The sequence below is a fragment of the Anopheles ziemanni genome, chromosome 2 (assembly GCF_943734765.1).
Source record: "Anopheles ziemanni chromosome 2, idAnoZiCoDA_A2_x.2, whole genome shotgun sequence".
Classification (NCBI taxonomy): domain Eukaryota; kingdom Metazoa; phylum Arthropoda; class Insecta; order Diptera; family Culicidae; genus Anopheles; species Anopheles ziemanni.
In genome coordinates, this window is record NC_080705.1 from 85,787,309 (window position 1) to 85,809,559 (window position 22,251).

At 42.3% G+C, this 22,251-nt stretch overlaps 2 protein-coding genes across 3 annotated transcripts; both read left to right on the plus strand.

Annotated features, from left to right (window-relative positions):
- The first annotated feature begins 2,739 nt into the window (after positions 1-2,739).
- LOC131294604 (basic helix-loop-helix neural transcription factor TAP) lies at positions 2,740-4,176 on the plus strand. Its single transcript, XM_058322650.1, has one exon. The coding sequence runs from the start codon at positions 2,740-2,742 to the stop codon at positions 4,174-4,176; it is 1,437 nt and encodes a 478-aa protein (XP_058178633.1).
- A 15,446-nt stretch (positions 4,177-19,622) lies between these two features.
- LOC131289613 (pyridoxal kinase) lies at positions 19,623-21,372 on the plus strand. 2 transcript variants are annotated; one of them, XM_058318918.1, is made up of 4 exons: positions 19,623-19,811; positions 19,876-20,042; positions 20,108-20,357; positions 20,538-21,372. In XM_058318918.1, the coding sequence occupies exons 2-4, from the start codon at positions 19,950-19,952 to the stop codon at positions 21,119-21,121; spliced, it is 927 nt and encodes a 308-aa protein (XP_058174901.1). In that variant the 5' UTR covers positions 19,623-19,811; positions 19,876-19,949; the 3' UTR covers positions 21,122-21,372. The 2 variants fall into 2 exon arrangements, with proteins under 2 accessions (XP_058174901.1, XP_058174893.1); XM_058318910.1 differs by having other exon boundaries at positions 19,623-20,042.
- The last annotated feature ends 879 nt before the right edge of the window (positions 21,373-22,251 follow it).

Genomic DNA, 22,251 nt, shown 5'->3' on the forward strand with positions numbered 1-22,251 from the left:
CTAGTAATTTGCTACTAAATCATATCAAAAATAGATGACCAAATTTGTTTAAGAAATGTGAATGTGATAATCCTGAGTTCCTCAAGAATTAATTGTTTGCTAGTGAAAAAAACGTTCTTGTAATATTTTCTGCTAAAGCCTACATGAACGAGGTGATAAAAGTAGTGTTAAACAAAATATTACTTTAAGCTTATGTATGACAGTAAAATATTATCATATCGCTCATAGATTGAAACTGATAAACAATTAAACAAACAGCATGACTAAAGAAGCTATAAATGATTAAATTAATTGTTATGATTTTTTTGTTTTTACAAATATGTTAAATAACAAATTGCAAGTTAGGTCAGTTTAAAACACTTAATAAGCTTGAATAAATTTATCAGAATATGAAGTCAAAGTTAGATGAATATGAAAACATTTAATAAATTGACTTTATTTGGAGATTTAACCGTAAGTGATACTCCATTTTTTTCAAACTATGCAATTATAAAGCAACATTAGGGGTCCGCGACAGCCGAGCGGTAGCGCCGGTTAGAAAATCGGCCCATGAGCGCCGGGGCTCCCCACCTCGACGGCGTGGGTTCGAATCCCAACCGAGACCGGACCCTCCCCTGTACGAGAGGACTGACTATCCACGTACTACAACAGGGAAACAAGTCTCGTAAGCCCTTAACGGGCAGGCATGACCAAGAGGTCGTTACGCCAAGAAGAAGAAGAAGAAGAAAGCAACATTGCTGAGTAAAATGTCAAAATATTTCCTAAACCTTACCAAAAGAAGGAAAACATAAAAGAAAGTAATCTCCTTTAAAGAAGCATATTATCAAAAGCGGAACTACTGTAACCCTAGAATTATATGTCCTTACGAAATAAAGAATTTTGATTGATTTTCTGCGTACACATACAATTTATAAATGACCACAAACTGTTATTATGCTTATTGAATTTCTCTTCTGTACAAACATGTCACTTACCGAACCGCATCGCTTCGTCGTCTCAACTTCCAGACAGCACCCGAATGGACTAATCTCTACCGTCGATTTACAAATTGTTTGTCACTTCGCAATGGGATGGCAGTTCCATTAAAATTCAATAGCTACCACCGGTTTATCCCGGTACGCAGGCACAAGGCGGGCGAAAGTGCTGCCGAGATAAATCCGACAAGATTAGCAACAGCATTAGCAGCCCTCTCTCCGCAGAAAAAGGCTCGATAATGCATCGTTACTCCCGCCCCGTGGCGGGAGGGAAGAAAAAATGTCCCCTCCGGCAAAAACTATCCGGCATCTTGAGATCGAGATGTGATCGTTTTCCGAACCAGCCTCAACAGCTTCAAGTTCATTTTTCCAAGCCAGGGCGAACTTCCCAAACAAAGCGGGGGTTCCTTGAAACGCGGGCCGTGATTAGCATTCGTAAAATGAAACGTCTAGCCGTTGGTTGGGTGTTGGGGGAAAACACATCAAAAGGACATTTTCCTCACCACCCAATTGGTGGAAATTGGATTGATGCTCGCCGGAGCTGGTGGAGGGAATCGGCGAGTAAGTTTTTCCTGCTTGTCGTAATAAATAACACCCCGAAAAAGGTTAGCGTTGTGCTCTGGATAAATGTAGTTTTAACATTTTACATGATTTGTAGTTCATATGTGTACAACACTACGGAAACCTAAAACAATCTCATGCTAAAGAAAAAGATTTATCTTACATATACTGTGGGCAAAACATGCTTTACTAATGCTCATATTTGAATCTCAACGATTTTAACTAATTTCATGTTTGATACTTTCTGTTCCAAAAGTAGCATTTCTCGGAGTTATTAAAATATTAAAGCATATAACTTTTAAACATAACTCGTTGCTCTTGAAGACGTCACCGCGCGAACCACCACCCATTCGACCGGGGAAACCGGTTGAAAATACCACCTCCCGGAAACTGACCTGTAGCAGCGTCCATGTCACCGGGCGCGCGAACAATCGAGCACTCCACCAACAAGTGAATGGTGCGCCGAACGGAGGTCCTTCGAAGAGAACTACCCTTGTAACGATTTTCCATCTCACGCAAGCACCAGCTCGGCACGATCCATCCTAACGAGGGGTTGCCAAACAACCCCTGCGAAGTTGAAAGGGTGAGCAGGACGATACAGGGACCGATTTCGAAGCGACAAGCACATATATAGAAGAACAAGCGAGAACGAAATGGAGAGAAAATGTACGAAAAACTCTAGCAGCGTGTAGGGTTCGGAAAACAAATCGGGGAAAACAAACCTCTGGTGGACGGGAACGAAGGTGGGACAAAGGGCAATACGAGAGGGGACGCCCAAACGTCCGACTCGGGAGGGTGAGCGAGAGGAAGAAGGGATCCTTTGGTGCCGGGGTTTGTACCCGGTACCAGTTTTCCAGGGGTAAGTTATAAAACTTCCCCGTCCTTGCTGGTAGACGCTTAGTTGGTGTTCGTAGACGGTAGAGTACGGGTGGCGAACCAGTGCTCACCAAAGAGATCCGTTTTCTCCATGATTTCCCTCGCAGTACTATGAGTCGGTTGCGACATTACAGTGGTATTTAAACCTTTAAAACTTCTTCATGGTAAATCAGTGCCTGAACGCAAGAGTGTGTGCCTATGCTTTGTGTATGATTGTACACTTGAACTGTGAAGCAAAAAAAAAAACATCGAGTGATCGTGCAATTCTGAGGATCGTTGAGAACTTAGAGGCTCCCGGTGAGCTCCGGAGTCGTTGAGACCCTCAAGAATGTCCTCTTACTGTGGATTCGATGATCGTTCGTTTGAGGACTTCGACGAATACACGTCGGAGGACAGTGGGTTCGAGAAGAGTTATGAATCGTGTCCTGGGGAGCTACCGTTCTCCGGCTACACCAATGTCGGTCCTCGGAAGTTGGTATTTGAACATCTGACGCCGGGAGTACAACAGATTCCGGGTGTGCATCCTACCGGAGTGATACCAGCGTTGGAACAAGCTCCACCGATGCCAGCAGAAGGTCAGCCAAAGAAACGAGGACGCCAGTCGCTTAAGGATAAGGCGGCGACGGTGGCGCCTACACCTGGCAACGACTCGGTAGCATCATTCTGTCCAAGTCTCGGTGTGAAGACGTCCACCCCGGTCAAACCCACGCCGCAAGAGAACAAGGACGGTGTCGAGCCGAAACCGAAGCGTAAGTACGCCATGGGCAAGAGCCGGATCACGCGCAACCGAAGTCCTATGCAGGTGATGCGCATCAAGCGCGTGCGCCGTCTGAAGGCGAACGATCGCGAACGGAATCGGATGCATACGCTCAACGAGGCGCTAGAGAGGTTACGCCTGACACTGCCCACGTTCCCCGAGGATACTAAGCTGACGAAGATCGAGACGCTGCGGTTTGCGTACAACTACATCTTCTCGCTGGTGCACCTCCTCGAGCTGGACGGTTCGATCGAGCTCGACCTAGAGAAGCTCCAGAGTCTTACGCTGAGCGGCGAGCGCATCAACAAGGACCTGTTCGATGCGATGTTCATCAATCCGTCGACGGCGCACCACCATTGGGGCTTGGGAGGACCGCAGCCGTTTACGGCGGGCGATTTCTACAGCAGCATGCAGCAGTACGGCTCGACGATGGGCGGTCCCGTGGCTGCTGAAGGCAACTCCTTCGTGCCGACGGCAACAGCTCAACCGGTTGGACAGTTTTCCAAGCAAAATTATCACCTGTTCCGTGGTGCCTTCGATGTGGCCTACGGTGGACGGTCTCCCGCAGCACAACAAACATATCCCCCAGCATATCCTGCACAGGCAGCACCTCAACAACGACCTCACCCACACCCAGCTGGACACACTCCAGTGACACATGCGTGCCATCTCCCGCAACAACCTCTACACAGCAACGTTCGACCGATGCCTTCCACCGTAGCTCCAACGGTGCCGCATTCGTACAACCGTGATGGCTACTACCCTCAGATGCCGACAACAACCTGTGGACTTCCGAACGAGACGGCCAACTACGGACATCCAGGAATGGGCGCTTCCGACCTACCCGCCCAGCGACATTCTCCCTCGGGAAGCGCACAGGCGATGCACTTCAACAGCAGCTTCTACAACCAGACTCCACCGTGGCGCGACAGCAATGGCGGCGATGGCGCATACTCCGCACTCGACTCGGGAATATTCGACGAGTTTGGCGGTGCGACTGTTGTCTAGCGTGCGGGACATCCCGCTGGAAAATGGCAGCCCAATGTTTACCTAAAGTTTCCACAGGTGATACGAAAGAAAAGGAACATTTTCTAAAGCAATCCTAGAGGTATCATGTTGCTAAAGTTAAGTGGAAGAAAAAGTTGTTCTAGGTGATAGGATTTCGATTGCTTTGCGTGGCTCATTCAGAGGCTTTGCAGAGTGGAAAAGAGTTAGCATTCATGCCAAGGCAATGGACATTTTATCCCAGTGTAGTTATCTGATGGTGCATGCAATTGTTCGACATATTATTCTCTTTAATGCAACCATGTTGGAACAAATAATTAGTATCAGTTTCGTACCTTATTTTTTTTAACAATATTTTGTTCACTGAAAGATCTAATTTTAGTTAAATGTTTATACTTTTATTTTACGTAAAATAGTTTTATTTGCAAGACTTCATTTTATTTTATTGATAATTTTACGATTTGTTCAAAATGTGTTTCTTTAATTTTTATACTCTAGTTATATTTTTTAATATTAGTTACTTACTCTAGTTCTTTTCTTTGTTTGATTTAAAGAAACTGTCTATCTTCCAATATGGTTACATTTTTTAATGTAAGGTTTATTATATACTTATTTGTTTCTATGCGATGCAGTAACTTTCTTATTTCATTTCAAGAAAACTAATTCTAATAAGAATGCATTTACTTGAAACGAAGTGATGTAATTACTGCCGGAGAATGTTCTCTCAACCAAATGGTCTGATGCAACTAGTCAAGTTAACTAAATGACCTCAACTATGTGAACCAAACAGGATAAAGGATCTGATCGGACGCGTTTTCGTTTTTCCTGTTGATGTTTAAAGTGCTTGTTTTAAAACTTGTCGGGAAAAACCTTCTCCCTTGATCGATGGGACGAGACTAAAAATCGAGTACGATTTGTGCTGTTTTTACTCTGGCCGATCGACTAACACGCGTCCGTGTGTTTCAATCCTTTCGAAACATATGAAATGCCTTCGAGATAATACAAAGCGGATAGATTTTAGCAGTTTAGGAGGTTAGCTATTAAGTGCTCTTCGACCGTTTTATAAAGTATCCATATACACGAAAAACAAACAAATATTTTTATCACGATTTTAGCCAAGCAACGTAGGATAGATGAAACAGCGGAGAAAGATGAATGGATGAAACGAATAAAATATGAAACACCAACAATTGAAATTAAATGTGTTTTCCATGTAGTCCGCGTAGTGACCTCACCGAATATGGGTGTTAACAACTATTGCAGGGAATAATAAGTAGCGTCTAATCAGCGCTTCCAATCGCAATGTCATGCCATTCGTTGCGCAAATCATGCGCCTGGACATCGAAGTTACGGAGGAAGAGCAGAGAAAAACCACCGCAAACTTGCCTAAATCTTTTTTTTCTGTCCAAGCGTCGGAAAGGACGAGATCTAAAATTCATTGCCGTATCGGAAAAACGGACTGTCAGCCCGCACAAAGGTTGACGTTTGTCGGGTTTGGAAAGCAAAACAAACGCACAAAGCAATCCAACCCCCTGTGCAGTACGAAAAGCGTGATTGCAAAGAATTGACCAGGGAGGAATGGTGGAGTTCCAGTTCGGTCGCCCTTTAAATCTGCCAACTCGCCAACCTGTCCGCTAACTCCCCGCTCGGAAGAATGGCTACGTCACTCCGTTCGGTAAGCGCGAAACCTCAATTCATCACAATTATCCGAAGCAAACAAACAGAATGCAAGCCAGACAGCCAGCCGGCTTCGACAAACCAGCGCCGGAGGACGGTTTGAATTGCAGGGTCGGTTTACATCGACGGTGTACGCGTGGCAAGTACAGAACGACAAAAAGGACCCCACGAAACAGGGCCCTGCGCTTCGTGCAGCCGGGAAAGCGTCCCCCGAGTTGGGCGAATGGTGGCTGACAGCATCCTTGACAACCGACTCCGAGACAGCCCTGCCGAGGTCCTTTTCGACCCCGGATACCCTCGTCGCTATATTCATACCTTTCCCGAACGGCTCATGCGATTCCTGTCGAGCGGCCGAATTATGCGAATAATCCGCCGTTCAACACCTCAGGGGTTCTCCCGGGCCCGTCGGATATAAACGAGCCAAGGCCGGCCGAAGCCACGGATTTCCGGGCGCCCCGAAACGAGTCCCGTGCGTTCTCGAGGGCTTGGAATTGAATTTCCACTGCACCATTATTTTTATAGCCATTGTTCGGGGAACTCACGCTGTACGCGGTGTGAATCCTGAATCGTTCGTTCGTTTGTGCTTTTCCCCCGTCCCGGTCGCCTCGCCATAAATCTCGCCAATGCCCTTTCACCTCCACCCAGATTTTCCTTCGGGGACACACTCTCGTCTGACAAACTGCTAAATGCGGCTGATTGATGATTTTCTTCTTTTTTTGTCACTGACAGAATCCTTGCCACGGTTTGGTTCTTCTTTCCCAAAACAGCATACGTCGGCGGTGCCACTAAATCCAGCAGTCAGAAGCTCCTGGTTTATGCCGGTTGTAGCTCATCTCAGAAAAAAACTGTCCTCTTCGCTGACCCGACCAGAATCATTAACTAACTGGCCTCGCGCAGATAAGAGCCGGCTAATTGCACCGATTCCACGCCGGCAAAATATTAATGTGCTTGGTGCAGTCTCTCCGAACTCCTTCATCAATCAGAACGATTTGATGGATGACACCGGGAGACAGAGAACCCTAACAAAAACAATGAAGAACTGTCGTATCCTCTTCGAACCTGCATATACTTTCGAACCGCTATCCTTCTTCTGAAGTTGGGATCTGTAAAACATGACTAACTTATACAAACAATGAGAGGGAATTAAGGAACTGTTACTGGTTTATGTTTACTCTCGAGAGAATAAGCTATGTACCTTCGGTAATTTGTAGTTCTAATCATTAATGCTAATTTCTATCAGGATTTTTTCCAAAGAACCACCATCGGAACGAAAGCCAACTTAAAGTACCGTAAAACATATTCCAAAGAAATCAATTAAATTATTGAAACTGAAAACAGTCTTTAATTTGGTATTAAAAATTATTCAATTTGTAATTAACAATATAAATTGTAATGATCTTTTTTTCCAACATATTAAAAATTTTCTTAAAGATTTAAAAAGTGTCTATATCAAACTGTAAACAATATACAACTAACTGAATTATACAAGCTTACTTTTTTTAGAGAATAAAGAATGTACAGCAAATAATTTGAAACCGTCTGTCATGAAGACATTCCTGGATTACAAAACTGATTCTTTTCAAAACTTGTTCATTAAAAAACATGACTTTCCGATGTCCTAAACTAATAATTGGCATAAAAATATGAGCAAGTCGTAGTGCTCAAACTATTAAGCACTTTCTACATTCCGCTAAAGATAAACTTATTTAAATAAATCCTTTTCTCATTCGAATTGAAAGTAGATTTCGATGTTAACGTTGCTGTTCACAACTTGCCTTATTCAATTTATTACGACCTACTACACATTTCTTTACATAACAAGATTTCTTTAGTTGAATAAACTCTGCTACATCCCTTTTTCATGTGAAAACAGCCTTTAGCTAGCGAAATCTTGTATGAAATACGAATCACATATTCAAATCACTACTATCCACCATCACCTTGACGAAGGTCCTGTGCTAGTTCCCCCATTTTCGAACGACCTTGCCGAAAACGGGAAAAAGGGCACAATCCATTTACAAACAATGTGTAAAACTCAAATTTGAGTTGCGCTTCCGATCCCTTTCCGGTGGCTTCAAACAAAAATAGGACGAATGGTGCGTCCCTTTGCTAAGCGCTGTCCCTACGAGGCGCATTACAATGGTGTCGCCCCCGTATAATTCCGCCATAAAGTGCTGGAGCGAAAGGAGCCGTTCGCTCCGTAAGCCCGTTATTGCCATTCGATCGCTGGACAAATCAAATATTGGCATAATTTTTATTACCAGTCGAGGCCTCGAAATCGGGCAGCAGGAGGTCCTCGCTCATTGGGCATGGGCATTTGACCGGTCGTAAAAATCGCTGCCAGTTTCCGGGACCGTAATTGGCCACCAAACCAGACCGCTGCAGTAAACGCTAATGCACCACACAGCGAAGTGGCCATTTGGATCCAGCGGGAAGTGGGATGACATTTTAACGATCGTCTGCCAACGTTCAAGGTGTCCCTAAGGCAGGACTAGACAACGGCGCTGACAACTTTCCATTGTTTCAAATAATTTCTTTGTGATTGTTATCGTTTTGCAGTCGTAAAACGAATCAACGAAAGGAAAGAAGTTTACTGTAAAGTAATAAAATTCATCCTCAACCGAATTTCAAGTTCAAAGTACCCTACGATCGACCTAGATCAGGGTTGCCAGATGCATTTCTACGGCGTCCATGGGGTTCCAGTTTTTCGATCGTAGATTTATCACCAGCACCATCGCCCACAGACTGCATTGAAGGCGAAACAACATAAAATATGCAGCACCCAATTGGCAAAAGGGTTTGCAGCTGCCGATGGTGGTGTAACGGTGCTGCAATTGTCACCACGGCTAAGTCCTTTTTGATTCAAGCCCATAGAAACACGGCCAAAAGAGGTAGACATGTGAAATAACAGAAGCGTTTCAAGTGACCAGGACTATTTATTTTGTCGATGATTGATTCATTCGGTTTCCTAGCATAAGAAGTGAAGCAACAGATGGAAGGCATTGAAGTATTCTACAAGTGTAGAAAATTTTCAACACAACAATCATTTGTGGACTTCATGTAAGGACTTAAAAACATGTTAAATAATAAAGGAAAGTATCATTTTTTTATACGAATTTTGCTATTGTACGTCTTTTGCTATTGTGTTTGCCTATATTTTCAAAATTGTTTTATTTTTATTTGATAAAAGCCTTATAACGTTTTAGTTAAAGATTCCTATAATCAGTTTTGAGCAAACTAAAAGAATTGCTAAAATGTATAAACCATGTTTTCATCTATATAACACCTTCTCAGTGTTTTTGATCTGTTGTTGTAATGAGGAATTTTTTATTCTGTTTTTTTATTAAAGTAAATTTTCCAAATGTCTTTGATTTGAATGAATTCTAATTTTTTTTTTATAATGGATACTTTTGCATATTTGACTTCACTTCAATCGTTTGCTTGAATTGATCTTTTATATTTGTTTACATCAATTCTTTCGCAATGTTTCCAATCTTTTTGTTAATCGTTGCGTAGTGTTCAGAGTAAAAACTTTGTTGAATGGATTTATGTAAGTGAAGATTCCGTACAAACAGAAAATTTTCAATTCATGGAAAATTCATGCATGAGAACCAAAAAACATCAAAACTAATTCGCTTTTACACTAACTTTATGGAATAAAATTAGTTGAAAAGGTAGCACTCAAAAGTATTGTATTCCAAGTACGATAAATAGAAAACAAAACAATTTTCAACTTTCAATTGACACGTCAACGTCAACAAAAAATAGAAATCACTCGGCTTATCAAGGCATTAAACTTGTTGAAATATAAAAAAATATAAACTTAAAATCAATCCATCACCATCAGCTGGCTTCGAGAGGTATTACACTTTAAAGTACAACGGTTTGCGGTTTAATGTTTCGGGAGACAAACAAAAAACAAACAACCACCGATCAGTCCGTTCACCTTCAATAGCAGGATTCGTTAAGCAGTTTTTAATTTGATTCGATTTGGTCACGACCAACGCATGGAGAAGAAATTGGCTACACTCTTCTTCCGGTCGGATAACATGCGTTCTGTTTTATCCTCACTTTACCGTTCAGATAAACATTCGCTCCCGGTGCGTAGGAAACGGTGAAGCTAAATGGTAAGGCCAACTAACCTCTAATCCTATCACCAAACACTATGACGGGTTGACGGATGTCGGAAGGGAAAAATCAGACGAACTGAGCCGCTACCGAATCATTCCAACGAGCAAACGGTCTATGGATAATTCCAATTCCAGTGAGCCAATCTGCCCCTCGAGCCTTTCCTTTTCGTTCCATGCGTCCTTTTCTCGTTTGCTTCCAGCAAAACCGCTCGTAAGCCGGCAAAGCATGATTGACGTTAGGTAAATATGTAATGAATGCATTTGCGCAGCGCGCATCGAATGAGCGAACCGAATCGTGTTGGGCCAATTTTCCCGCCGCGTCACCAAGGGCGGAGGAAATGTGAATGTTTTCCGATTTTATTAGCTTTTAATAGCCAGCGGGCATTCGCTAGTGGAGGATTCGACTCTCGGCGAATAACGAACGATTGTTCGAATTTTTTGACTTTCAGGTTTACGTCCTTGTTTTCCTTGGGGTAGTTCCGGCAAAGTAATTTCCCGGATGCAGGAACCGGTAGATCGGAGGAAAACAAAAAAAAACGAAATGCCTATTTCCTCAGCGTGGGACGGCCAATTGAATTTTCCGCCCACCCAGATGCAGTCGGAGCGAAGCCACCCATAATTAAGCGTGCCCAACATGCGAAGGAAGCCGGTAATATTTCACTTACCAAACGGTACCGCCTCGGGCAACGGAAAATAAGGCCACTACACCGTAACTTCCAAATACTTGGGAAATTTTAAAAACTGATAAACAAAACGAAGGCTTACAGTTTCGTCCCCGAAACGATTCGATTCGCCTTGTGGAACCGTTTTTCCTTATCGCGCTCGGGGGCCGCATACCCGGTTTGCCCGAGGCAGCGGAAAGATTTACATTTCCTGCCATTCCGCTTCCGGTACATTCCGCGGATTTTGGAACAGATTTAGCATGAAATTGTCTCCGATTGGGTACGGGTTTACGATCGGGTTCCTTTCACGTTCCCGATCGCCCGCATCGGCATCTGCTCGTGGTAAAAGTGAAGAAACCATCGTGTCACCTTCTTTCTCAAGAGGAACGGCAAACGAAATCCCAGAAAAAGGAGCAATAAAACCGAAATTTCTAACGATATTCAAATATACCACTCCGAGCGAGATGATTGACCGTGCGGCGAGACGAATCGGTACAAAGTGTTTTCCAATTTTTACGACCTTAAAATGTCCTTTTTTCCCGTCCGCACCCGTTTCCGCTGACATGTGACATTTTCACTTTCTTTTCCTCTGGTTCTTATGCTGAGATTATTTGAGCTGATGCAATGGAAATCCACTGAAGAACAGATCCCATCGGGGCAACTAGCCCCTTACGGGATTAGCCAGATCGGACCCTAAAGCATAAATGACAACCAAAGAAGGAAAAATGAATCAGTGAAAAGGGGACAACGAATGCGGTGCAGAAGAACGCAATCAAACTAACGGGTTCTTTTGTAAACAAAATTTAAATTCATCTCAATTTTCCTGCAGAAAAATTCAGTCCTGATGCATCGAAAATCCGACAAATGTCGCAAACCAACCGCAGTTGGTATGTACAGCGGAAGGACAGGCGGAACGAATTGCCAAATTTCACGCTCTTTAAACAACTCAATCGGCAGGAGGACCGTTGGCCGGAGGGGTTCGAAGTATTTGAATCTTTCTATGTGATTTTGCTACCAAGGAAGCAGTTGAACAAACACATACGATGATGTGCCCGAGAAGCCAATTATCCAATTAAACAGATCGGGTTGACGCGTTTGACACGTGCCAACAGACCGCTAAAATAGTTGTTGAAACGTATTTAATTTGGTAGATATAAAAAATGCTCACATGTACCTAGAACGTTGGGGAGATGATTTGCCTAATTGTTTAATCATTGATGCTGATTTTTCCTGCCACGTGACATCCCACTCGAGCGAGTGGTGGTGAAAGGATAAACAAAATACCGAGCCGCCGCGGCGTTTGTTGGTAAGGAAAGGTATAACCACCCGGTCGCCACGTGGCAACCACTTGTTGTTGGCGGGCGTGCGAACGCGTGGCGTCACTTAAAGGAAGCGACAAACCGTTCTTCACGGGGGAAAATGGTGGCCAACGGAACGGCACGACTGTACCGGAAGCCGAAGTTAAAGGAGCAACTTATAGGAGGAGCTGAACGGGTTTCGGTATGGACTAACGCCTCCTCGAGTTTACGCACTCTAGTCACGTTTCGCGCGCGTTTCCTCCATTTCTTTCACCAGAGTATCGTTTACCGACCGACGCGTGGCGGCGTGTGAAAACGGACAGCTTGCAGGCGGCACAATAGATAAACCACACTGCCTTGGCATATGGTGGAATGGTGGTTTTGTGGATGATTTTTTGGCATGCGTCTTCCCAAGTGGATTGAGAGGCGGTTAAAAAGAAATTAACCAAACGCCATCGATTTGGATGAGAAATCACGCATGGTTTATTTTGGCAGCCGGTATAATTAACACCCAATAAAAAAGCATAACAGTTTCCTGATAGCACTTCGCCACACACGTGCGCCAGCAAATGAAGCATTTGAATACTTGAAGTGTAAACTGTTTCCCATGGGAAGATAATCAATGCCATTTGGGAAATTAAGAGACTCGTTCAGTTATTATGGTAAAATACACTGGCGGATTTAACGGTGCGCGGACTGAGCGGCCGCGGGGGGTCCCAAGCTTGCAAGGATCCCCGAACTTTCAGCGGCCAAGTTTGTAAAATTTATACTTAAACAAATACTCGATAGAATTCATTAATTTGCTCTTATGATCGACAAGTAATAAATTGTAACTGGTCAATAATGGATAATTTTACTGTATCCTATAAAAGTTAATGCTAAGAACCATAATAAAATAAAGAAAGTTTGGTCCGGTATATAATCAAAGTTGAAGAGTAACAGAAGATACATTTTCTATAGTTTATTAATTGTAAACAAGCATGTATTTGCATCAAAACAACAAAATTTTGGAATATATCAACCATAAGAATAAAATAATGTGAATGAAAAACTTAAACAACTTCAATGTAAGCAATGCTTTTGTTCTGCATGCTATTTTTAATAAAAATTCTTTATTGCATAAGACTTGTTAAACAACATATACACTGCGTCCCAAAATGATAGCCTCACCTAGTTTTTTTCTGTGCAGGGCAAATACCAAGCATACAATTTTTTTCAAAAATACACAAATATTTATAAGTATACAATGACTACTTTGCATAAATATTGTTGAAGAAAACGAATGAACAATCCCTTTTTTAGCAAGAAACTAAAATCAGTGGTGTCCCAAAATGATAGCCTCACTTAGAATTTTGATTAAATTATCAACAAAAATAGCATAAATGAATTCAAAAGTCATGATATAATAATCAGTACGATTTATTGCTTGGAAAATTCGTGATGGCATGCTCTCCGATAATTTTTCTAACGTATTTACTGATAAGGAACGCCAAGCATTTCGGATAGCAAGTTTAAGGTCCTTTATGGTCTCGTAATGTCTCCCATCTTCACAAATCTCTTGAACTAGCCTTCCGCAAATATTGTCTATTGGATTAAGGTCTGGGGAAACGGCTGGCTAAGACATTGTTTCGACACTCGATCGTGCAAGGTGAGTTCTTGTTGTCTTGCGTGCGTGCCCGGCAGCATTTTCTTGCTTAAAAATGGGCTGTTGGGTGTTGTGATTTTCCAGATAAGGCTTCAAATGATTCGCCAGGATGTCGATAAACATATCGCTGTTCATACGTGTTGGTACAAGAGCCAATTCACTTTTACTATGACCGCTGAACGCAGCCCAAATCATGATCGATTCACCTTCAAAGTTGCGACGGTAGAAAAATCGTGCTATCGTCTCAAATCTCGCCAGTAATGGATGTAACTATCCCATCCATCAATATTTTACTTTTTTTCATCAATATAATCCACCTAACATGAATTATCAATTTAAAATTTGAACAAGACTACAAAGTGAAAACTTACGTTTCTCCACACATTCTTCCATGTCATATGTTCTGTAGCAAACTCCAATCTAGCGACTTTTTGGTGAAGTTTGAGGGCAGAAACTTTCTTCATGGACTCTCTTACAACATCAGAACATTAATTCAAAGCACGCAACACAGCAGTTTGGTGCACATTCAACCAGAAATCGTTTTTTATCCTACGGCAACCTTTGGTTGAATTGAACGCAACTTAAAAAATCATCCGATTATCACGCGAGGAAAGATTTTGAAGATGACCAGGAGACTTCTGAACCCCATATTAACTGGAATCTTTTACATAATCGTTAATGACGTTTGTGAATCTATTTATTAGCACACCAATCTCATGACTTGACTTGCCATTAAAGCGATAAGCATCAATTCGACTTTTTTCTCGTTCCTAGAGTTGTTTTCTGCCTCCAATGTTCAAATTAAATTACAAATTAAAGTAAGAGAACTTAAAAATTACTTTTGGCAACTGCTAACGTGGCTAGGAACTGGGTTGCTTTGTTAATTTGAATGATTTTTGAAGTGAGGCTATCATTATGGGACACTCCATTTTTTAAATTTTTCACCAAAATGTTATAATTAAATTTTTTTTCTGATAAAATAGAAGTGAAACACATTTCTTTTAGATTAAGGAATATGTTTCTATCGTTTGTTTTACCTTGCGATCATTTAAAATAGCATATGAGTGAAAAAACTGGGTGAGGCTATCATTTTGGGACGCAGTGTAGATAGCACTTCGAGGAGTCAGCCAGAAAACTTTTTGATGTTAAAATAATATCTAACATTGATTTTATTGAAAAGCATATAAACAAGACGAAAATCGACGATGAATTTTTACGGTAGTGCGGGGGCCCCATTCATTTTACCGCTTAGGGCGTCCAAGAGTGTAAATCCGCCACTGGTAAAATATACAATTTAACACGTAAAAGAAGCATTATTTGTGTCTTGCAGGCTCGGTGATATTTTCAAAATTGGAAAAGCCTAATTTTGTCCAGTTTTTATGCCCATTTCGTTCAAGGAACATGATTTACGTAATTTTTTCAGTAATTATGCTAGAAAAACTGATATTGCATAAATTTAGAACCTTACTAATGGTTTCAACATGAAAACATACAACATTAAAAAGTCACACATGGGTACAAGTAAATACGGTTATTTTAAATAATGCATGCAAGTAAATGATTTAATTCCAGGCACGTGGTTAAAATAGCCGTACTTTACATAAAGTAGTAGTAAAGTTTAAACATACAGAGCTATTCCGAGATCCGAACGTTCGAGATTTACGTTCGAGATTCGATATTCGGCATTACCAACTTCGAATTCGAGATTTATCAAGGTGTATGCAAAAGTGTATTAAGGGTTTCCGCTTAATGGTTTGAATAAACCTTTGGTGATGTTCGATAATTCGATTTGATTGTTATTATTACTTTTGGGGCGGTGATTGATATATGCGTACCATTAAAAGGAAGATAATATCAGTTTACATAGATTTTTTCACGAAACCCTACTAATAACAACCGATTTTTCCACATTCAACGTCCAAATCTGTGTTGACCATTTGATTTTGACAACTGCCGAACAGCTATGTCGACTTTGTCGACTCGATTCGAATGTTAGAATATCGAAAAAATCTCGATTCGAGACGAGCGCTCGCATTCGAGACCGTTTCGAAACGGATCTCGGAATAGCTCTGATAAATTTAAAAATATCAATAAAGGTACACACAACTATTTAAAAGGAAGGAAAAAAGAGAAGCAATATCTTTCAAAACACGTGCTTAAATATGTTCGATAAAAGGAGATGAATTCTAACATGAGGATAATCGTGGTCGACCTGCTGCGAGCGAAACTCGTGCCGATTCACCACCAACTGTGTCCTACATACGTGTGTGTATGTCTCCCTGTCCCTTAGATCCCTAGAAAAAAATCCTATTGCTACCGTTCCGCCTCAGTGCGGACATTGTTGTCCTTGTGTCGCTTTGTGTCCACTCACTGTTCGCACCTTTCCACAATGGGCCTGAAGTGGCAATGTTTATGAGATTACGAGTCGGTGTGAAACCACCAAAACTAATCCCTGGAGAAGCGCACCGAGCCTCTGAGGGCTTGCAAGCAAGATCATTCGCTACCTGAAGTCCTTCCCCTGAAGTCGCTCGTGTCTTCGTGATAGTAGAAAATGAGCGAACCCGGACAGAATGTTTGGTATTTCTCCTCCATTTTTGCTTTTTCTTCAGGGAGGCGTCAGAATGCGAAAAACCGTTGACATTCGAGGTCCTTTTGCCTTCGAATCCTGCTGCTGCCCGTATGTTGTGAAAGGAAATATGAGAGTAACGAGAAAAAATCAGTTGCCCACAAAAAGAAAATAAAGAAAACGGTTCCAGTCTGCCGCACACCGTAGCAGGAGGCTTTTCCGATACGGATCGGCTGGGGGCGCGCGCGATAAAGTTTAAACGTCGAGTTCCGGCCGCGTGTTCGAGAAAGGCATTCCACCAAAGGGTGTCGAAGGAATCCAAACTTAGCAAGCCAAGGTGTAAAAAGCAGTGAATTTCATGAGCTTGACGTTCATTAAGCCATTAAGTCAGGGACGGCGTTGGGGTTGCCGACTGTTGCCATACCAGCCGTGGTCATACCAGCAGTGGACCCGGCCAAGCGGAACCCTGGTGACAGCTGCATTTGCATAAATCCCGTCCACGAATCCAAAGAACGGTATGAAACCGGAAGGACAGTCCAGTTTTTATTTATTTGACACAATACACACTTCTACCGGTCCCTAATCGGTCTTCCGCACTTCCGGCCCTGTACGGGAGGTTCAACTGAAAATTAATTACCAACTCTCCTCCCAGTCGAGTGCTATTTCTACATTTTCCCTTTTTTCCTTCGACCAGGAAAGGACATCACCAAAGTCGCAGTACGTTGGCACGCACCTAGCGTAACACCGTTGCACCGGGAAACATCCGACAGATGCATGTGTCGATCACAATCGGTGGTGGTACATTTTTTTTGCGTGATTCTGATTTTCCCTACGTTTTTGCCAAAATTTATTTTTTATGTGCACAAAGTGTCCGTTTTACTATTTTTTCGTTCCCTTTTTTGGATTGGAAAATAGTTATTTTGCGAGGGTTGTTGTTCTGGGGTCGATATGGATTTTACTATTGTTATAATTGTAATTGTATCTAATCTAAATGCGGTTGTGCAAGTGAGAGAGGGCGAATAAGTAGAGCAGTTGACGCATGAGTTCCGATCAGGCTTCGATCAAAATGTCACACTTTAATCGATGCTTCATTTAGGCAGGGGTTGGAAGACGTGTGTTAATCCCGGGACTTAAAGCGCATTTATAGAAATAGTTCAAAAGTACAAGCATTTTTGTGCCAATAAAACTCACTAGATGCATAGGATAATATAAAAAAAGTGAGATTTCTATAGTTCAAATATCCTAAATGAAAGTATTTTAGCAACATTTGGGAGGAAATGTATAGTATAAAAGATACATAAAATGTTGTTTTCCAGTTGTTTCTAGCTTTCAATGTCAACTCATAGACCATGCTTCATTGACTTGTAAATTGGCGGCTCGCTCAACAGCCATCGAACAAATGCTGGCCAGTTGCAGTGCACTTCCGGTCGGACATATTTGCAAACAATCGTGCCCTCTCGACTTGAATCGATGCGTTACCATCTCGTTGCGCCACTCAACTCCAGGCACGAGCTTTCCTGCTCTAGAGGCCACTTCACAAGGACCGGACCAACATTATCTTTTCTCTCCTTCAGGGAATAATTATGCCGACAAACCGGGTTTCGGTGAAAAAGGACTCTCGATCGGGTCCTCGGGGATTGCGGTTTTAGCACGCTTCCGAAGGGATCCGTTAAAAAAAAGGAAACCATGCCACTTCCCATTTCTGTTCGTTGCTGACAGGTAGTAAAAGGTACCAAATTTCAACCACTTAGCATCCAATAACGTTCATGGTAAACGGATACTTTATTCTCTCGCATGCCCGGAGGCGTGACTGATCCTCGGCAGAATGGAACTACAAGATGAGATACGATCAGTATTGATAAAGCTGAGGATTAGGATAAATTGGTGTGTATGGCCACGTGCAGCGTACAGAAAACTATGCATTACGGATTGCCATTTTGCCATTTATAGAAAAATATCGAATACCACTACCTCTTGCATCATCACCGGGTCAATGAAACCGTTAGAACAGTAACAGGATCGATTGATGGTTGCATAGTTATACAGGAAGTACTAAATTTAATGCGAGTCGAAATTCAAACAGATTGAGAGATATTCCTGCAAATTACGGGCATGCATGTTCTTCGTAAATTACAATTTTGAATTTTCCAACTTGTTTTAATTATTGTAAATTTATTACCAACCTATATTAAATGTGTGCGAACAGAAGAATAGAGATGTACCCACATTCTTTTGATAACGGCGCTAAAGGCGCACAATGGCCTACAAGAGAAAACAATAGAAAACGGTCCCAAGTGGATGCTACAGTTACCGATGCATAAAACGGCATTTTCGGTAACTTTGCGGGACATCCACCCTCCCAGCGAGATTCACGCAGCGCCAACAAGTAACAAGGGGCAAGGGAAGTAATTCAATATTTTTTATTGAATGTAAAATCATATGATATGCCGACCCCGGAGATTTCCTCAAACGTGTGATCATGAAGCTGAATGGTGCGTGTAACAACCCCCGATTTAGTTTTGCAACCCTGAAAATGTACCCTATTCTGTAATCATTATCATAACCACCTTCATGTAGATGATGGTGCTGGTAAAAGGGACATCGGCTTTGATCTCGAAAGTTAAGATACTAGAAGCGTATACTAAAACATCTATGAATCTATTTTGAGACCATGCATTAGAAATTGTTTTTAATAAAAAATTTGAAGGAACAACCGTTCGCGTAAGCGTATGCTTTAGAAATTGTTTTTAATAAAAAAGTTTGGAGGGACAACTGTAAGCTTCGAAGGTCAATGTGCTGGGGCTCCAGTGAATTTATGGATCAGAATTTATGGATGGATTCTACTATTTCGATAAACTAAATTTTCGGTAAATTTTTAGAAAATTTTTGGATTTTATTAAATTACTTAAAATATTACAGTTTTTCCAATAAAAACTATAAAAATTTGTTTTATCCCTTTAGTGAAACTATTTTATACCTATTACAATATTAAATCGTAATTAAACATTCCAAGTTTCCATAAATAAATCGCGAGAGTAGAGAATAAATGAAAAATAATACTTTCATTAAGTATTTTTCATTAAACTATTCGAAAGTTGGTTGGCAGTTACAATTCGAAATATTTTACTGCAGTTACCACAGTTGATCTCCGAATGACGTAACAACAATTAGCTGTCAACCGAAACACACCGAAAGTGATGGGGAAACTAAATCTCTACAGGGATTCAAGATCCGGATCTTCGAATCCGAATCCCAATCCATCAGATCATGCGTGCTTACCTAACTTGCCGATTTTTTATATCATTTGTTAAAGCAACAATTAGACAATCCATGGTTGAATTGCTCTAAAGGCTAAATCGGTTCTGTGAATGGTCCCCAGGACCATCAGGATCGATATCGCTATCCGCTCCCAGGAGGGGCTGTTTAATTTCAGTTCAGAGGGAGCTACCCACCACTATGGGCCAAAAAAGATAAACAAACAAAATGCCCAAAACATGATGAAAATAATGGTGAAAAAACACTTATATTTGTCTAATCTGTGAACACAATACAAAAGTGGGAGGAATCTAAAAGTCATTCCTTGGCAGTTGATCATCAGCCGAATATTTGTTTGCGTTATCTTATCGCGGTCAGCTGTTGGCTCACACATGCACATGTGCTGTTTGGAGGGTGGGGTGGTGCTACCAGCTTTAAATTGTTTAAGTAATAGCATGCAATTTTGTAGCATATCGTCAGTCGCCCGCGTGAAGTGAGCTAACGAGCATTGCATTTTGATCCGGTCGTTTGCCTCTCGCAATCATGTCTTCCAACATCCAGCATCGTGTACTCTCGATCCAAAGTCATGTCGTGCATGGACATGTTGGTAACAAGAGCGCGGTATTTCCGATGCAGGTAAACAGTACTCTTGCATGTTGTGCTATTTTCATTAACAAAACATATCTCATCCCAATCAACAGGTGCTTGGTTTTGAAGTGGATCCAATAAATTCGGTGCAGTTCTCCAATCACACCGGTTATAAGCAGGGCTTCAAGGGACAAGTGCTGAACGAGAAGGAACTGGCGGAAGTTTACTCCGGACTGGTGGATAATGACTTGCACAAACTCTACACCCATCTCCTCACCGGGTATGTCGGAAACCCGACGTTCCTTCGCGAAATCGCAAACATTCTCAAGTCGCTGCGTGCGGTCAACGAGAAGCTCGTCTATGGTAAGTAAACGTGTGCGTGTATGGAAGTGTCTATATTTAGACGCACCGTGGGGACGCATCGTTTGCAACAATGTTGCGCCTCCAATATTTCAAACAGGGAGATAACATTGTTGCATCTTGCCTTGAGAGCAAGAGTTATAGCGAGATAATGAAAATAATTGAGTCATTCCTTCTTCACAGTGTGCGACCCGGTGATGGGAGACGACGGAATCATGTACGTTCCGAAGGAATTGCTGCCAATTTACCGAGACGAAATTGTTCCACTCGCCGACATTATCACTCCGAACCAGTACGAGGTTGAACTGCTCACTGGCAAGCAAATTAAATCGGAGACAGACATTTGGGAGGCGGTTCAATGGTTCCACGAGAAAGGTGTTGAAACGGTGGCAATATCGTCGTCCGAGTTGGGATCGAAGGAAACACTGCTTGCGTTCGTCAGCAAACGTGTAGCTTCCGGTACTGAACGGTTTCGGCTTGCCATTCCGAAACAGGGCAACAATATTATTCGCTTCACCGGCACAGGTGATTTGTTCGCCTCGCTCTTTTTGGCTCACTCGACACTGACCAATTATGACATGGGCGCCACGCTGGAACGAGTCATTGCGTCCCTGCAGGCGGTCATCACGAAAACGCTACACTACATTCCGGATGAGGTGCTCCAAGGCAAGGTGGCAGTAACTTCTCAGCAAAGGGAATTGAAGTTGGTGCAAAGCAAGGACGAAATCGAGCATCCAAAGATAACGCTGCGTTGTGAGCATGTGTAACATATCACGTGGCGACAGTTAATTGGTTTAATTTTAAAATGTGACACCGAACAATAAGTTTTACATGTTCTATTTTGAAAAACTTTGTAACGCATTCTTTATTGATATAAAACATTGTTTATGTTAAAAGTTAAAAGTGTTTACCGATAATAGTTATCAGTTGAATCATGGTAGGGCACTTCATAGAGCACTTGATAAACATGCAGCAATGTAACTGGAGATAAGTATTGCAATGTACTCACTTATTAAATATGCTCCTGGTAAGTAACCTTCCATTTTTTTTTTTTTTATAAAACATACTATTTATTTATAAAATAGTTTACTTGCTTATAAATATGGTCTTTACAATAGTGTCAAAGAAACAATGTACATTTAAGGACAGCTAGATCGATCGCAGTATCATTGTTTCCAATGATATGGATGATGTAGTTTGCATACAGACGAAGCACTTTTACTCGTTGCGCAGTACTCATTCCGCGGAGTACTGGAAAACGGAGACATTGAAACGAGCACTGACACCCTGGAGCTTCATTCCTGATGCACTGCTGCAGCAGGTCCCAGGCGGCAATAACGCGAGTGCAAGAGGTGAACCTATGTTCCAGGGTGTCACATTCAACACAAAACATACAGGACGATGAGGATGCGCGTCCCATCCGCATTAGCAGATCGCCATGTGGGACCTTGCCGTTCACGACAAGGTAAAGTGCCGACCGCTGTTCCGATGACAACTTCGGGGAATGGATGTTCTTCCATACCATCTTCCAGACAACATTTTGAAACTGTTCCTGGATTTTGGGATTTGGGAAACGTTGCACTAGCGTCTTGCGAAACGCTCTAGTGGACGGGTGTTGCTTAAGAGGGGAGGGAACGTATGCGAGTATCTGGACAACACTCCGAAGGCATGGATATGTTGATGGGATGGCTGCAATGTCAGGCGGGTTGTCAGCGTATTGTATGTGGTCCGCACCAATCCGCAGGTACTCCTGTTCCACCACATACCGGTTGGTCAACAGGGCTATAGTCGTCACAGCTGGGATGTGGAGGTTGAGTCCCCCACGGTTTCGGGGCAGCGCCAGTTGTTGGAGTGGGATCCGTATTCCGCCAGCACCGCTCCAGAGGAGAGACCCTAC

Coding starts and splice junctions, on each gene's coding strand:
- LOC131294604 (XM_058322650.1), top strand. CDS start 2,740: ATGTCCTCTTACTGTGGATTCGATGATCGTTCGTTTGAGGACTTCGAC.
- LOC131289613 (XM_058318910.1), top strand. CDS start 19,950: ATGTCTTCCAACATCCAGCATCGTGTACTCTCGATCCAAAGTCATGTC. Junction 20,043..20,107: donor GCGCGGTATTTCCGATGCAG/GTAAACAGTACT, acceptor CCCAATCAACAG/GTGCTTGGTTTTGAAGTGGA. Junction 20,358..20,537: donor CAACGAGAAGCTCGTCTATG/GTAAGTAAACGT, acceptor CCTTCTTCACAG/TGTGCGACCCGGTGATGGGA.